This window comes from Artemia sp. Qi Xiang Cuo, chromosome 13 (genome assembly GCF_049724085.1).
Source record: "Artemia sp. Qi Xiang Cuo chromosome 13, ASM4972408v1, whole genome shotgun sequence".
In the NCBI taxonomy this organism is placed as follows: Eukaryota; Metazoa; Arthropoda; class Branchiopoda; order Anostraca; family Artemiidae; genus Artemia; species Artemia sp. Qi Xiang Cuo.
Genome location: NC_142806.1, coordinates 38,889,593 through 38,908,391, shown reverse-complemented (window position 1 = coordinate 38,908,391; position 18,799 = coordinate 38,889,593). Strand labels below are relative to the sequence as shown.

Below are 18,799 nucleotides of genomic sequence, written 5' to 3'. Positions count from 1 at the left end.
TGTCCTCCTCAAAACACATTTTATATCTGGAAATCAGCTATGCTGAACAAAATGGCTATCTGAAAATTTTGACTGGATGTGTTTGGGTTAATGATGGGCGTGAGGGGGGGGTCCAGTTGCCTTCCAATCTTATATATATATATATATATATATATATATATATATATATATATATATATATATATATATATATATATATATATATATATATATATATATATATATATATATATATATATATATATATATATATATATATATATATATATATATATATATATATATATATATATATATATATATATATATATATATATATATATATATATATATATATATATATATATATATATATATATATATATATATATATATATATATTTATTATATATATATTATATATATAATGATATAGATGATATATATATATATATATATATATATATATATATATATATATATATATATATATATATATATATATATATATATATACATACATATATATATATATAATATTTTAGGAATTTCTTCATCTTCTGCTAAGCCTTTAGTTAAAAGTCTTAGACTTAAAATAATTGATGGTATTTCAATTGATGGTATTTCTCACTTGTCCTAAGTCCAAATAGTACTGTTGTATTTAAATTTTATAAATGTATTCGTGTTATCAAACGTTCAATAATCTGCAACTTTTTGGGCGAATATCGTTCAATATGACTTCAAGCAAAAAACACGATATTCCACCAGAAAATATATTTAAGTTCACACCTATAATTTAAGTCCAAACCAACAGTACAGAGACTTGGATAAACAAAACAAAAGGAGCGCAACAGGGGATAAAGATGATCTTTTGGAAAGAAAAGTGGCCATGGAGGAGGAAGTGGCGAAACGTGGTGATTCCAGAGCCGCATACAATATTACCAGTGAAATTGTGGGAAAAAGATGAAAATTCCGTAGGATTTTCCAAAGTACGAACCTTGGATTTTGAAAAGATTTTACGATGAAAACACCACCAATTGCCTGTATGAATATGTGGCTCACATTCTTTGTAAGTATCTGGAAGTCTCAAAAAGCGCCCCAAGAATTGTCAAAAAGTACGCCCGTCAAATTTTTCAAGAAATCAAACGTGACAAAATATGTACCTGATTTTTATGGACATCGAAAAATCCTTTGATTCAACCGACCGAAGCATGCTTTGGAAAATCCTGGGATATCATAGAGTCCCTGACAAAATAGTGTCCCTAATTGTTGCATTATATGAAAACACAGAATGCTGTACTAAGACCCAATTAGCAAATTCCAGCTATTTATGTAGGCTACCCGGCGTAAGAAAGGGCTGTGCTCTTTCTCCGTTCCTCTTCGTCCTCGTCATCGGCTACATGCTCTGTGATTGTGCAAGGTATGACATCCACATTGGGGAAGCCTAAAAGATATAAGACCTGGATTTCGCTCGCGATATTGCCTTAATGGAGAGGAACAAGGCCAAACTATAGGATCTCCTCAACACTATCTGTGAAAATTCTAGCCGACTTGGCCTCAAGAGTGACACAGAGAAGAAAAAGAGTATGGAGACAACTGATTCCCCCTGGATACAAAATGTGGAGACTCAAACGTTGAGTATGTCGTCGAGTTTAGGTACTTTGGCAGTGCTGAATCATTAATAAATAAAGACGATTTCTTGCCTTCGAAAACAACTACATTTGGAGGATCCTGAACATCGCCTGGATAGCTCACGTCGCAAACCAAGCAGTCTGCTCTATCTCAGGCCAGCCCATGGTCACATACGTCATTCGGCAACGAAAGTGGTGATACCTTGGACACAATCCGTATGAAGGATGATAGATCCCAAAACAGATCTTAGGATGTCAACCTAGTGGAATCTGTAGGAGACGTTGACCAAAGAACACCTTGCGTCGTACCTATCAACGGGAGCTACCAAACATTCGTACGACGATTCACCCTAATGAGAAGATGTTTGGTCAGTGACGCACATGTGCGATGACTGGTGGCTCATCTTGGATGGCCTCGGTGCCTCTGGCAGTACAGGAAGATGTAAGGTCTAAGGTAAGATCACATCAAAATACTTTCGTAATACTTTCAGACAGAAGCATTAAGTTCAAGTTCTGAAAATCAGGGTCTACATAAAGTCTACTTAAGGTCTTACATAAGATCTACATGAGGTCTTACTTAATCTTAGGGCCTTGAGGTGCATGAACTATTATAAAGGAATTATTTTTCTGATAAGGGAATTTCAAGAGATGTCAGTTTTATGTTGCTTTTTATTCCATACCAGGTAGCTGAATGCTAGCTTATTTATAGTTTACCTTTCGGTTTCTGCAAAATACTTTCTTTCAAGCTTCCAAGGCTTTGTACCTGTTTTAATGCTGTGTTTGATTTTTCAAATAAATTACTAGATATTTTCTGACTGTTTGAATAATTTTTCCCGTGTTTATCTGTATCACATAAATTTTTCTGTAATTTCTTTTCAAGCTTAAACCTCCGATCCATCGTTGACTTTAAAGTTAGTCAACTTCACAGTATTCTTAAAGTAACGTCGAAACTAACCACAAAACTTGGTGAAACTATGATAATCATAACTTTTTTATGAGGAATCTGTTTTGTCTGTTTAACAGCGTAGATCTGATTGGTCTATCTGTTTCTCCTACAGACCCATTAACGCTTCCACTACCTTATTAAATTATGGCTGGAGTGCTAGCTGTAACCTAGAAAAGAGTGATATATAGAAAAAAAAAATTTGAATTTTAGGTTTCGGGAAAAGTGAATGGAGGGTATTACTGTCATTTTAAGCCACAGAAAGTAACGATTATTAAAATAAGCCGTTTACTTCGGTTTTTAAAACAAAAGCTTGCCTAATTCTGAGAAGGGACAAAATCTTCTATGAGGGGTCAGACTTATTAAAATTTTTACCGTCAAATTTCTTGTGTCTGATTTTCTACCAAGATATAATAAGAACGTCTTTATTTTTTCCCATGGGACAACCTATTGAGTTTATATGTCGTAAAAAGTTGAGGAAGGGTCCAACAAAAGCAATTTTTGAGTTCTTTAAACATGGGGACAAAACATCCGATCTGGTGAGTTGTGGTGCCACTGGGACAGAAACAAATCATTTCACAAATGGAAAGGTCTAGAAAACGGAATGTTAGATCGTTAGATTTAGTATGTTTAAAGGCTCTAGTATGCGGATTTTAATCTCCTTGACCGCTTGGCTTAAAACAATATGTCTCCTCCCTTTTCAGTTCTTCGTGTATACTTGAATACTTTTTCTTACACAATACAAACTAATAAACTTGAGCGAATCTCCATTTAAAAGGTCTTGAGCTCAGCAAAATATAATCGCAGCAATTTAGAATGCGACAAATGGTAATACCACCGTGGCAAAAACGGCTATTTCAGAAATGAATAGAGCTGGAGAATCAATAGCACAATTATTGTATTTCGGACGTTCAGAACCGTCTTAGTGTTGAAAATATTGGCAAACTTTTGACGGAAAAATACCGAATGAATCAAATTAGTTTTTTCCTGCTGTAAAAAGAAGTCTTAAACGTCATTTCTCAAGAGCTTCATACCTTTTGCCTCGCAAACAGCATGTTAAGAATGTCTCTATAGTGACTAAATTTCATTTTTTTATTTTTTTTTTAAGTCGTTTAATTACAACATTATTGGCTCTTGGACCTTTGTAAATAGATTTTTATATTTACGTTTAATTTGCCGGCTTCGTATATACTAACCCAACTACCGTCTCTAAAATAAAACACCCTTTAAATAAATTACTATATTCCATGTTTATCCCATTATTCCGTATACGAAAGGGGTTGTCCCCTCTTCAACGCCTTGTTCTTTACGCTGAAGTTTGACTCTGTCTCACAACTTTATTTTTTAAAACAATAAAAAACTAGCTTAAAGAGCGAGGCGTTGAGGAGGGAACAGCCCCCTTTCTTATACGGAATAATTTCTGTTCGTTTTAAATTTTAATGTTGCTCCTTACTTTCAGTTAAAAAAAACTTGTTTTTATTAACTTAATTAAATACATTCTTAGACCACACTGGCTATACATGACAAATGAAACTCAGAGAGGAGAGAAACTAACAAAATGAAAAATAAAATCAAAAAGGATGAAAAAACGAGGATTTTTTCAGCCAGTGGCGAACCATGAAGATGAATAAATATAAGCAAATATTTCGACAAGGACCTCCGCCAAGTCGTCCTCAGTGCTAAACAAAAAAGAAAACAAGGAAAAAAAATGAAAATCTAACCTTTCGAAGTTTACTTTACAAAGACAGAACATACACTGAATAAAAACAAGGCAGGAATCAATGAAAATGAATTTACCAAGATGATTGGGCAAGGATCTTTTGCCTTGCAATAGTTTTAGCTGGTCTACAATTTCGGTTTTCATTAGATATGCAAAAAGGTTCTTTTAAGTTATACCGCGTGAAAATATTGATTGAGTCCTTCAAGATTAAACTGTCGTAAATTGGGCTTAATGAAATATCTCCAGTATCTCTATTTATTGCTAAATTTTGGTTCATATATTTTTTTATCTCAATTACCTCTTTTAAAGTTTGTGGTACACCATTTACAGTTGATATTAAAGTTGCTTCGTCAAAAAGAACTAGATGGGTCGGATTTATGAAAATATTTGAAGCCAATGCCGAATCAAAGTTTTCATTGTTATTTTTTAATCTCAGAGATTTATCTATTGAAGTTTTGTGCTCATGCAAACGTTCACCTAGTTGTTGATGGATCCTACCAATGTAAATTACTCCACAAGAACACGGGATTCTGTAGACACCACTACCCAGTACCGGGTCAGTTTTATCCTTTCCTGAGTTGAAAAAGTGTTCAACTTTTTGTTCGGTTTTGAAAGAAACAGAGATTATGTTTTTCTTGTCATCTTCATGGTTCGCCACTGGCTGAAAAAATCCTCGTTTTTTTACCCTTTTTGATTTTATTTTTCATTTTGTTAGTTTCTCTCCTCTCTGAGTTTCATTTAACTTAATTAATCTAAGAATAAAGTTTTTACAAACTTGAATAGAGACGTCAGTGTAGCTCTGTGATATTTTCGATATTACTGTGTCTCTTGAAGGCTGTCGACTGAGGCTCTGCGTCTCATACGGTCTTGATATTGGCCCTGAAATGCAAATCAATACATTTTTCTAGATGAAACTCAATATAAATGTAATAATACTTATTCTATACCCACCATCCTAAAAAAGGAGGACCGGTAAAATGATATACAATGATACTTATTCTATAGCCCCCCCCCCTCTAAAAAAGGAAGACCTGGTAATTCAGATAGGCCCCTGCGCTGTTATGCCCAAGTGCTATTTTCAATCCCAAAAATGAATTAAACGAGGTTCGGAGTTTGATGAAATTTGTTTATTTAATATATCTAGACTCCTCGCAGATTAGCTTTAGGGTATAGATGGCGTTGATACAAAAGTGACAGCATATTTCTTGCAAGGAGAATGTTTTTGAGTAAGTTTAATTTGAAGGAATAAATCTATTTGGAATGTGATAGCGGATATTTAGTCTTTCGCTAGGGTCCAATTACTATTTTTTTTTTCACTTTGCCACTTGGCATGGAAGGAGTTGTCGCAAAAATTTCACAGGAGGCTCATTCGATTGAAAATTATAAGTTCTAGTGCCTTCCGTAAGAGTCAAAAGTGATTGAAAGGCAACCAGCCTCCAAGCTCTTTTTTAATTCCCTCCCACAAGAGAAATACAATCAAAATTTTGAAATGGCCATTTCATTCCAAATAGTCAAATGGTTCAATAACTTTTCGTCCGGGATAGCATGACCCCCTCCCTTCCCACAAACCTTGGGGCAACGGCTTTAAGTTATAAAAGTTGCCCATTGTTCACCATAGGTTTTGTTATTGGGAAAGGGGGGCGTGTTTCCTCCTGGGTCTCGAAAAAGGCTAAGGGTATAAAAGTGAAATTTATATAGAATGTTTAGGTGGATATTAACTAAATTAAAGCTCACGATAAGTATGCAGGTTGCCTAAAGGAGCGTACCAGAAATATTTCTCTAAATACTGAGGGTATTAATTTGAAAAATTTAGGATTAGTGAGGGGGATTTTGAAATAACCAAAAGACACTATATGCATCCAGGTTGTCAAAAATGCATATCTGCAATATCTCAGGATTGGCTAAGGATATTAATTTGAAACTTTCTGGGAATGTTAGGGAACAGTGGTGTTGAACTGAATAAAGAGACAATATGTGCATCCAGGTGGTCAAAAGGACGTATATACAGTGTTTCAGGAATGGCTAGCGATATTAAGGTGAAACTTTTAGAGATTGTCGAAGGGGGTGTTGAACTGAACAAATAGACACTATGCGCATCCAGGTTGCCAAAAGGACGTACCTGAAATACCTCAGGAGCGGCTAAGGGTATTAACTTAAAACTCTCTGGATATGTTGAGGGGGAATGTTGAACTACGTCAAAAGACTCTATCTGCATCCAGGAGTGGCGAAGAGAGTACTGAAAAAAAAAATTGAATGACTCTATTGAAAGACTATTTTTTCCAAGGAAAAGACTCCTTGGAAAAGAAGGCGCATTTCTAATATCTCTGGAATAGTTAAGGGTACTGAGTAAAAAACTTCAGGGATTGTCGAGTGCAATATTAAAGTAAATCATGAGACATTCAGTACATCGTGGTTGTCAAAAATAGCATGTATGCAATAACACAGGAGCAGGTAAGGATATTAACCTGAAACTCTTAGGGAAAGTTGAGGGGGATACTGAACTGAATCAGAAGACACTATATCAATCCAGATTGTCAAAGGGACTTACCTGCAATATTTCCGGAACTAATATGGGTATTAAATTGAAACTTTTTAGGAATGGTCAGGAGGGTGCTGAAGAAAACCAAAAATCCTATGTGCATCCAGGCCGTGAAGACACCTCAGTTAAAGTTTCAGAACCAAGGGAACCCCAACTTGAAACAACTTGAACTTGAAATCTCGTTGCACTAATTCGTGATGTTCATTTTTTTTTTTAAGCACAAATCAGAAGTTTTTTTATAAATGAAACCAAAATGCATTTATTTAAACAAACAAGAAGTTAAAACAAAATATTACACATTTAGATGCTTAAAATGAAATGGTCGATCAATATCTGTCTGTATTCAAGGCTGGAACATGATGGGGGTCAGAATGGCGGCAATCCTATAGAAGACCAAATATTATGCCGATTTTCAGTCCATTTATTTGAATAATGTACCCCATACACAAATCCAAAGTTTTATAGGACAAGTATTGTTGGAATTCGACAGAAAAATTTGTCCAAAATATAAATAAAAAGCCAAAATCTTGATTATTAAAGAGAAAAACCAAAACAAAGCTTTGCAATTATCCATTTTATTAATCAATAAATCAAAAAACAGCACTATTAATTAAAAATAAACAGGAAGTAATCTTAAAAGAAGTTTTTCCCACAACAAAATTTTTTCAAAAAAAAAAAAAAAATAAATATACTAAACCAAAGACGAGCAGAAATAAAGCCAAATAATAATTCAAACTTAAAATGAAACCAAAACGAACAGAAATTACGATAAATAATCAAGTCATACTTAAAACAAATAGAAACATACCACAAATAGGAGTTGGCCAACGCCCATTAAATCTTCTAAAGACCAGAACTTTACTTGCGCTGTACCGAAAACATTATACATTTTCATCATTTTCTCTTTTATCAAACAGTTCATGGTAACGAACTGTAAGTAACGACTCGGCACAATAGTAGCCGAAACTCTAAAAACCGGAATTTTGATAACAATAGACACATAAAAAAAATTGGCTTTTCATGTTGATTCGTAATATATAATGTTGATGAAGTTTAATGCTACCCATCTGAGCCTGAGAAAATTTGCCTGGTTCTCGGAAAGGGGGGAAACACCCCCAAAAAGTCAAGCTATCTTAACGGAAATCACGCCATCAGATTCAAGATAACAGAGAACCATACTTTAGAGATTTCTAGCTCCTACTTGCAAAAATGTGGAATTTTGTATGTTGGCAGAAGAAAGATCACGGCTGCGTGTTTATTTATTGATTAAATAGAAAAAACATGTTTATTCAAGTGAAAGTGAGGAACAACATTAAAACTTAAAACGAACAGAAATTATTACGTATATGAGGGGGGGGGCCGCTCCTCCTCAACGCTTCGCTCTTTAGCGCTAAAGTTTTTTAGTACTTTTAAAAAAATTCTTATTGTTCTAATTAGAAGAAAATATTGTTTCAGGATTCGGTCTTGAAAATTTTGGACAAAATTCAGATTTTAGCGCAAAGAGCGAGGTTTTGCGGAGGAGCAACCCCTCACATATACGCAATAATTTCTCTTCGTTTTAAGTTTTAATGTTGCTCCTTACTTTCAGTTGAAAACACGTTTTTTATTTAATTTCTGATCGTTTTTAAAATAATGCCAGAATATCTGGCTAAATCTTCATGGAAAAATCCCTCCTCCCTATGGAAAAATTCTCTAGACAATTCAATCCTGGTGAAAATTTACCCGGACACTTACTTTTCACATCTCCGCGCGTAAAATTGAATCGGCAAAGAGAAAGCAAGACACAAGAAGAATTTAGTACAAGAATTCTGGCAAATTCCCCTAGTGTAAAATTTCCACTGAAAAATTCACCTCCTGAAAAACTCCCTCCCCACGAAAAAATTATCCCCATGGGAAATCCCACCAGTAGAAAATTCGCCCCCCCCCCCGTACCCGAAAAATATATGCATACTTCCCAATAACAATTACTAACCGTATATAATTGTTAAATTATGTTACTTAATGACCATTTTCCCGGTAAGGGGGGGGGTCATGATATTTGCAAAGGAATGGTTATTGGGCCTTTCAACTATCCTGAACAAATTGGCTATCTCAAGATTTTGATCGGAAGATTTTGAGAAAAAAAGGGCCATGGGAGGGGGCCAAGTTGACCTCCAATTTTTGGTCACTTAAGAAGGGCACTAGAACTTTTAATTTCGGTTGGAATGAGCCCTATCCCGATATTCTAGGACCACTGAGTCGATACGATCACACCTGGGGAAAAAAATAAACACGCATCCCTGATCTTTTTTTTGGAAAAAAAATCCAGATTTTTGCAGATATGACCTTCAAACCTCTACAGTAAGGTTCTCTGTACTAAGCTTAGATTATACTTATATATTTGAAATCAGCATAAAAAGCCGACTTTGTTGATGTATCTATTTGTATCAAAAAATTTTTTTTTAGAGTTTCAGCTACTGTTGAGCCGGGTCGCTCCTTATTTACAGTTCGTTATCACAAACTGATTCTTTTTTGTTTGTTCGTTGTTTTTTGTTCTTCCCAGGGGTGACCGTATCAAATCAATGGCTCTAGAAGATCGGAAGATAGCTCGTTTGAATGGAAATAAAAAGTATCAATACCCTTTTTAAGTAACCAAAAAGATTGGAGGACACCTAGCCCCCCTCCAACGCCCATTTCCCCCCAAAGACATCGGATAAAATTTTAGGATAGCCACATGATTCTGCATAGGCGAAAAGCTCAATAATTGTGCTTTTGATGATAACATGATCCTCCTTAGTCCCTGGAGAAAGAGCTTTAAGTTAAAGAACTTGTCCATATTGTTCACACAGCCTACGGAATTTGTTATTTGGAAGTATACCGAATTTTTGTGCGGGGAGGCGGCTATTTTCCACGGGAGAACTTGCCGTGGGGAGGATAGTTTCCAGGGGAATTTTCCAGGAGAAATTTTACATGGGGGAGAGGGAAGAGGATTTCCTGGCATGATTTGAAAACGGTCTGAAATTAAATAAAAAACAAGTTTTTTCAACTGCAAGTAAGGAGCAACATTAAAATTTAAAACGAACAGAAATTATTCTATATATGAGGGGGGATGCCACATCCTCGACCCTAGCTCTTTACGCTAAAGTTACTTTAGTGTCCTGATTCTTTAGGAAAGACTACTCAAACACATGGACCCTTGATTTGAATGAGAAGTATTTTTAATGAGCTTTACGACTTCAACGTAAAGAACGAGGGTTGAGGACGTTATAGCTCCCCTCGTATATAGAATAATTTCTGTTCGTTTCGATGTTGCTCCTTATTTACATTTTTTTTTTTTTTTTTTTTTTTTTTTTTTTTTTTTTTTAATAGCCTTCATAAATTCAAATTTTTCGAGACTTTAAGGAATGAATATGAATATATTGTACAACATGCTTACCCTTTTGCTAGAAGTTGGTAGTGGGAGAAGCGAGGTGGTGCAGGAGCAGTCAAGGATCTACTTTATGCTTTCATTAAAATGTGATTAAAGATTCTTGTGTGGGACGGACTTTTTGGATCAAATTAACTTATATAATTCCTGGGAAATCCAGTGCCCCCTTCATGAATAATTCCTCCCCGAAACGGTCCTCCCACGCAAACGCCTCCCCCAAACCCCCACCAGAAAAAATCCCCGCTATACTTCCCAATAACCAATGCTATTATGTAAACAATGGACAAAGTTCATAAGTTGCAGCCCTTTCCCCGGGGAATGTGGGGGATTAAGTCATCCTCAAACAGTTATTATATTTTCCGACTATGCTGAACAAAATGGCTACCTCGAAATTTTGATCGGGTGACTTTGGGAAAAATGAGCGTGGGAGGGGGCCTAGTTGCCCTCCAATTTTTTGGACACCTAAAAAGGGCACTAGAAGTTTAGGATTACGTTCAAATGAGCCCTCTTGCAATATTCTAGGTCCACTTAGTCGATACGATCACTCCTGCAAAAAACAAAAAAACAAACAAACAAATAACACGCATCCGTGATCTTTCTTCTGGCAAAAAAATACAAAATTCCCCATTTTTGCATATAGGAGCTTGAAACCTCTACAGTAGGGTTTTCTGACACGCTGAATCTGATGGTGTGATTTTCATTAAGATTCTATGACTTTTAAATGATTTTCCCCCCTGTTTTCTAAGATAAGGCAAAGTTTCTCAGGCTCGTAGCTTTTGATGGGTAAGACTAAACTTGATTAAACATATATAATTAAAATCAGAATAGAAATTCAATTCTTTTGATGTCTCTATCTGTATCAAAATTCCGTTTTTAGACTTTCGGTTACTATTGAAACGGGTCGCTCCTTGCTTACAGTTCGTTGTTGCCACGAAACTGTTTGATTTTCTTTAATATTTCGGTCACTTGTTTTTGTTTTACCTTCACATTTTCTATTGATAAGGATTTCTAGATAATAAAGAGGAAAAATTGGATTTTTTTAGCCTTTTTCAAACGTGAAAAACAGTACAAAAAAAACTATATTTTGGGTACAATTGGGTTAGAAACCGTAAAAAATTGTCTCACTTTAAAATAATTGAAAAGCGCGTAGTCTAAGAAATCATTAAAAATAATAGATTTTCGATATTTTGCTGGGGAGGGGTGCACAAATGTGACGGTAGTACCCTCTTACGTATATGTCTGCTTGGGAGGCGTTTTCGACAACTAAATCTGTCGCAGTATATTTTATCTGTCTTCTAACTGTTTGCCTACCACACTACTGCGAAATAATTAAAATCCAAACAGGCTTTCTAAAAAAAATTAAAAATCTCCTTTTCAATGTTCTAATAAGTTGAAACAAGGGATTTAAGGGTAATAATATAATAAAGGCTATAACATGGGTTAGCAAAGCACAAAAAATGAACTAATTAACTTCTTACACGATGATCTCCATTTTGATTTCAAGCCAATTATTGATTTGAAAACCGCTCAATAAAACAGAATAAAAAAATAGGTAGTGTTCTATTAGCCGGGCTCGTTTGAATACGGTAATGCATGTCAGTCACGAAATGAGATCGAGACGCCTGATGAAAACAGGTTTACAATGCCTTCTGGGATATAAAGAAATGCAAGAACTGTATTTAAATTGTTGTTTTTTGGTGTTTAGGGGGGAGGTACCTAGGTTAGGTTACGTATTTAATATATGTTATGCTTTTCACCCCATCCACCCCACTAATGCGCAAATATATAGCCCAAATTTGTTTATTAACTATTATATATTCATCCTATTTTATTTCATTAGCATTAACCAAACTAGCACTATATAAAAGAGCCCGGTTAATAGAACAGTACCAAAAACACTACACGACATGTTACAGTAGCAGTCCTCTTAACGGAACGACAGACAGGCATAAAGTGGTTATCTCCAAAATATTTCCTGCCAAATATGCTTTAATTAGTTCCGGTGTTAAAGAACAGTCAAGATCCTACATCTAGACAGAATGCACGGAATGGAAAAATAGTTAATGTTTTTTGTTTCTTGGGAAACGCGACAAAAAAAAGAGGAAACATTAGACAAGAAGAGAGTAGGAGGGAAATGGGTTTTAGTTTTATTGAAGATATTAATGGAGCCCATTTTCTTTTGAATGCTTTTAGGCAATGAGGAGGTAGTAGCTCTTTTACAAGGATTATATATAGATGGATAAGTGTATTTTAAAGCCAAATAAAATACACTTTGATCAGCAATCATCATAAAACACTTAAATGAAACACCACATCAACCTAATAATAGTACTTAATACTTGGAAATATGGCCATAGAAAAAAAACACTTAACACTTGGAAAAACACTTAAATTGGCCCTTTACAAGCTGAGCTTCTTGGGCGTGTATAAACTTTAAGTTTGTAATTGCTTTGTTTTTAGTATCAATAAATTGATTGATTGATTGATTGACTTTATACTAGGTTTTTTTTAGTTAACAAAATTTTCCAGATACCCCGCTATTCTACAAATAAACTGAGGCGACGTACTATTTAATACACCTGAAAGCATCAACTTATTTTTTTCGCAATACCCCTTCCCTTATCGTAGAGAGCCCCTGGCAGCAGCTCAAGCAATGCACTAAATAATACTCTTTAACTCTGCAAATCGCGCAAGTATATCTGTCTTCATTGGAACATCTTTCTTTAGAATTAATTAAAAAAACTTTTTCCTCAAAATAAGTTTTTCAAAGAAACGTAAAGAACTCCATTAAACAAAAAATGAGCAAAAATAAAATCAAATAATCTACCAAGCGTGAAACTACCACAAACCAGCATCGATAAATAAATGAAACCAAAAACGAACAGAAATTACAATAAAAAACCGAGCCAAACTCAAAACGAGCAGAAATTAACATAAGTTGGGCTCAAAACCCAATGCACATGCACATTCATTTGTACATAAATGTTTTCACTTTTATAACTTTAATAAATCAAACAATATTAACATTTTGATTACTAAATATATGTATATTAAACTGACAATGTACATTCATTTGTATTTTTTTCAGTAAAGTGCAAATTATGTTCTGGCCTTTGGAAGGCATAGGAGTTTTGAGCCCCCAGGGCATAACTTAAAACCCTTGCCCCGACAGTTGTGGGGGATTGTCCTCCTCAAAAACATATTTTCTATCTGGAAATCAACTACGCTGAACAAAATGGCTATCTCAAAATTTTGATTGAATGTGTTTGGGGGAATGATGGGCGTGGGAGGGGCTATTTTCCCTCCAATCACTTTCTACTGTTAAAAAGGGTACTAGACCTTTGAATTTCCAATCGAATGAGCCTTTTTTAAGTTTCTACGACAACGCCTTCTATAAGAACCTTATATGCCCCCAGGGTATAACTTAAAACACTTGCCCAGAGGATTGTGGGGGAGTGTCCTCCTCAAAAATTTATTTTCTATCTGGAAATCAACTACGGTGAACAAAATGGCTATCTCAAAATTTTGATTGGATGTGTTTGGGGAAATGATGGGCGTGGGGGGGGGCTAGTTGCCCTCCAATCACTTTTGACTATTAAAAAGGGCCCTAGCCACTCCAATTTTTAATCGAATGAGCCCTTTTTGAAGTTTCTACGACAACTCCTTCGATACGAAGTGCCCGGGTATGGAGGAAAAAAAAAATAATACATTGTGGCAACATCGTTCTTTACGATGGCAACATCGTTTTTTAATTAAAGGTGGGCGAGAGAGGGGGGCTAGTTGTCCTCAAATCACTTTCGACTATTAAAAAGGGTACTAGCCCTTTGAATTTCAAATTGAATGAGCCCTTTTTCAAGTTTCTACAACAAAGATTTCAATAAAAACTTATATGCCCCCAGGGCATAACTTATAACCCTTGCCCTGAAGACTGCAGGGGGAGTGTCCTGCTCAAAGGTATAATTTCCTGAACTTCAACTGCGTGGAACAAAATGGCTATCTCAAAATTTTGATTGGACGGGTTTGGGAAAATGGTGGGCGTGGAAGGGGTGTAAGTTGCCTTCCAATTACTTTCGACTATTAAAAAGGGCACTAGCCATTTCAATTTCTAATCGAATGAGCCCTTTTTGAAGTTTCTACGACAGCGCGTTCTATAAAAACATTATACGCCCCCAGGGCATAACTTGAAACCCTTGCCCCGAGGGTTGTGGGGGAGTGTCCTCCTCAAAAACATATTTTCTATCTGGAAATCAACTGCGCACAACATGGCTATCTCAAAATTTTGATTGGATGTGTCTGGGAGAATGATGGGCGTGGGGGGGGGCTAGTTGCCCTCCAATCACTTTCGACTATTAAAAAGGGCAGTAGACCTTTGAATTTCCAATCGATTCAACTCTTTTTGAAGTTTTCACGACAATGCGCTCTATAAAAACCTTATATGCACCGAGGATAAAACTTACAAACCTTTTCCTGAGAGTTTTAGGGGAGTGTCCTCCTCAAAAACGTATTTCTTATTTGCAAATTAGCTATGCTGAACAAAATGGTTTTCTCAAAATTTCGATTTGATGTGTTTGGGGAATGATGGGTGGGGGGGCTAGTTGCCCTCCAATCACTTTGGACTATTATAAAGGGCACTGGCCCTTTGAATTTCCAATCGAATGAGCCTTTTTTGAAGTTTCTACGACAACGCCTTCTATAAGAACCTCATATGCCCCCAGGGCATAACTTAAAACCCTTGCCCCGAGGGTTGTGGGGGAGTGTCCTCCTCAAAAAGATATTTTCTATTTGGAAATCAACTACGCTGAACAAAATGGTTATCTCAAAATTTTGATTGGATGTGTTTAGGAGAAGGATGGGCGTGGGGGGGGGCGAGTTTCCCACCAATCACTTTCGACTATTAAAAAGGGCACTAGCTACTCCAATTTCCAATCGAATGAGCCCTTTTCGAAGTTTCTACGGCAACTCCTTTGACACGAAGTACCCGGGTATGGAGAAGAAGAAGAAAAAAGGAAAAAAATAAATAAAAAATACATTGTGCCCACATCGTTCTTTACTTAGGCAGCACTATCGTGCTGCCTATGATATCTTTTAAATCTTGCGCTAATTGGAAGGCAATTAGCCCTGAGCTGCATCCACAACATCAAAAATCTAGCTGGTAAATTCAGCTTAAGGTAGAACTCCTGCCCATAAACTACCTTAACATCTTTATAAAACTTTATTGTTGCTGATTTTTTTTTATCTCCTCACTCCTCTTTTGGGTCATTTGATTCTCTGGTACTATCTTAATCTCATTCTCCCAATTTACCTTTATATCAATTGGTCCTCTACCTTCATTCCAAACAAAAGAAAACCCTGTTTTGTCTAAAATGTCTTTTATTTTTAGTGGTCATGATCTGTTTTTCTCCTGCGAGAGTAAATCTTCATAAACTGCCTTAAGCAACCTGTCACTCGGTAACTTGGCGACAAAATTTAATCATTGAGACTAGTCTGTAATTTTTATTGGCCATATACCACCATTTAAAACACCACCATTTAAATCACCATTTAAAACTGGATCACCATTTAAAACTGGGAATGAGTCCTTCTCTGCAGGCCAAAAAATCTCTATACGACAAACTCATTTCCTTGAAGAGTAAACGAGCCTACACCCTGAGATGCCCAGAAATTATGCAGATTTTCACTCCATTTATTTGAATCATATTCTCTGTACCCATCCATCCACACGTACCAAGAATAGTACATTCAAGCGTACCAAGAATGGCTGGAGGTCAGTCCTTTCAAAATCCATACTTTTTGTAGCTTTGGCTACTCAGTACTTTTAACACGGATGTCGTCGCCACTTAAATCTTTGGAAGTTTGTTTTCCAACGGATGTTTTATCAAAGTAAAAGGGACGTCGAAACTTTGGTCTATTTATACCTAAAAGCCGCGATTCCCTAAAATTCTTCTTTAAGTTGTTTCAAAATTTTTAGTTTTTGCGGGCAGTACCAAAAATTCGTCAATGCTGCCACGTTGAATCGCGAGGATAAATAAGCGGCACTAAATAGTTTAGTTAGTTAAGTTAATCCACTACACTTTTGTGTAAAAGAAATCAAAGATTAACAGTCTTTTGATTCCCAAAGATAACTCAAAGGAAAGCTACACCTTCTTAAGCTGTTTAGTGCCATGTTTTTAGCTTATTTTGAGGAGTTTTCGCCTACAATTTTTTAATTTTGCCCCCACTACTACCAAGAAATGCATAGATCAATAGGATGCATATAGCTGTGTAAGTTTCAAATTAACCAATTCAAACAGATTGCACTTTCACTGTCCTAGGTACATTAATATTTTCAGTGGCTTTGGTGTGGGATGCACTCTCAAGGTATTATAATCCTTTTGCTGATTATTAAAACCATCATGTATATAGGCTACCTTGTAATTTTTTTGAAGGTCGTCACTATTGTCATGTAGGTAATAGGGTGTAAAGCATCCACCAATAAATTCTTATTTCTCAAATTACTACCCAGTTAAAATTTTCCGACTACTTTTGGTAGATATGCAAATTACGTGTTTTGCGTATTTCTCGTGGATAGCGAGTAGCAATATTCTTCAAAAAATCTTCTTTATATTTTCACTATCAAACAGTTCGTTGCAACGCACCGTAAGTAAGGAGCAAATCGGCCCAATAGTAACTGAAACTGTAAAAAAAGGGATTCTTTTATATCATTTAATACATCAAAAAGAATTGGCTCCACGCTGACTCAAAATATTTAAAGCTAATTAAATTTGATGCTTCCCATGAAGAGTTACGAGTCTCAGAAAATTTACCTGATTTTGGAAAAAGAGGGAAAACGCCCTGAAAAAGTCAAGCGACCAGCGATGGCGTAAATATCACATCATTAGGTTCAAAATATCAGAGAACCCTACTGCAGAGGTTTCAAATTCCTATCTACACAAATTTGGAGTTTGGTGTTTTTTGCCTTAGATCAAGACATCAAGGATGCGTGTTTATTTGCTTTCTTGTTTGTTTTTTTTCCTCAGGGGTGATTATGTCGAACAAAAGCCCTATAAGGTTGAGAGAGAGTTCATTCAAGCGGAAATTAATTCATTTAATACGGAATTATTTTATGTCTCTTACTGTCTCTTTGGCTGCACAATTTTGCAGGCCGGAAAAATTTCTAAGGGGTATTGTCTGGGGGAAATTTCTGCGAGGTGATTTCCTGCGGGAAGAATTTTCCCTGGAGAGGAAATCTTCCAGGGTAAATTCTGCACTGGGGAATTTCCCTTAATTCAGATAAGGAATTCTTTTTTATTTGTCTTACTTTTTCTATGAATGCTCAATTTTACATGTGGAGAGAATATTCCAGGGCGAACTGCCCGGAGGAAATGTTCTCGGGGGACTTTCAGCGAGGGGGGGGGGACTTTCTAAGAATTTTCTTTGGGGAGAAAATTTCCCTGGGAAGTTTTGTGGGGTAAATCTTCAACGGAGGGTGGGATTTCCATCATGATTCAATAAACGATCAAAAATTAAATTAAAAACATTTCTTTCAACTGGAAATAAGGGGTGTTAATAATTAAAACGAATAAATTTTATTCCATATATAAGTGGAGCTACCCCCTTATCAACCCTTCACTCGTTACGCGAATTTTTTCAGCGCTTTTAATTAATTTTTATTCCAATTCAACGGCACTAGTTTTTCAGAAATCGTGACAAAATGTGACAGAAATGTGACAAAAATCAAACTTTAGCGTAAAGAGCTATGGGTTAAGGAGGAGGCATCCCCCTGTTACAAATATTTTAATCATCTATGTATTGGTATTAATAACAACCTGTTTTTCCATTTAAAATGCTGTTGAGTTAACAGTTTACCTTTTTTCTTACACAGTTCCGCTGTTTCAATCGGATTTGGTGTAAAGTCATTTATTAGAAACAGACACAGGGGGAGAGGGGGAGGGGGTGCTCGTGGCAAATCCTAAATTTCTCGAACTTCTGGGCACTTTTTATTCAAATCATCTAACGCAAAATGTGTTTTTATTATTACCTCTCTCCCACCAAAAATATTGCCTCCCACAAAAAATTGCGTAAGTGCGTGGCATACATATAAGGTAATGATGTAAGCTATCCACCATAACCAAATTTGACAGGTAAGTTTAATTTCATAACAGAAAAAATATTCCCTAGTGGGGATTTCAATTCGATACCGATACGGTATCGATACTTTGTTATAAAAAACAAGCAATATTCCTGTTGATTAAATTCTTGTCAAAAATGGCTTAACGTTGCTTCAATTGACAGCTCTCGGGGAAATTAAGTTTCTTAGCTAGAAAATCAACTGGTTCAATTTTTTGAGGTGAACTTTCCAGTAGTTCTACACATACATTTCTGCGCTGAATGAAAACATTCCCTCCCTTCTCATTTCCCCAATACACCTAAATGGATTAAAACATTGCTTGTGTCTGTGTGCAAGCATAAAAAAAGACCTGCTGAAAAAAAAAATGTGCTGCATGATTTTTGGACAATGGGGAAGGAGATATCCCATCCGAGAAAGTTTTCAAAACACTTTGGAATCTTAACTTGCACATTTTAGCCCAATCAGACAAAGCTG

General features: G+C 35.8%; 1 protein-coding gene across 6 annotated transcripts in view; it reads right to left on the bottom strand.

The window, feature by feature from the left end:
* LOC148945260 (uncharacterized) overlaps nucleotides 1–18,799 on the bottom strand; it is a 160,596-nt gene that overhangs the window by 72,185 nt on the left and 69,612 nt on the right. For 5 of the 6 annotated variants that reach the window (XM_089098763.1, XM_089098760.1, XM_089098764.1 and 2 more), the window contains one exon: nucleotides 5,049–5,152. In XM_089098763.1, the coding sequence (XP_088954889.1) occupies nucleotides 5,049–5,152 (104 nt within the window). Of the gene's footprint in view, nucleotides 1–5,048; nucleotides 5,153–6,392; nucleotides 6,510–18,799 lie in introns of those variants that run through there. The other variant, XM_089098766.1, reaches the window with a different exon arrangement.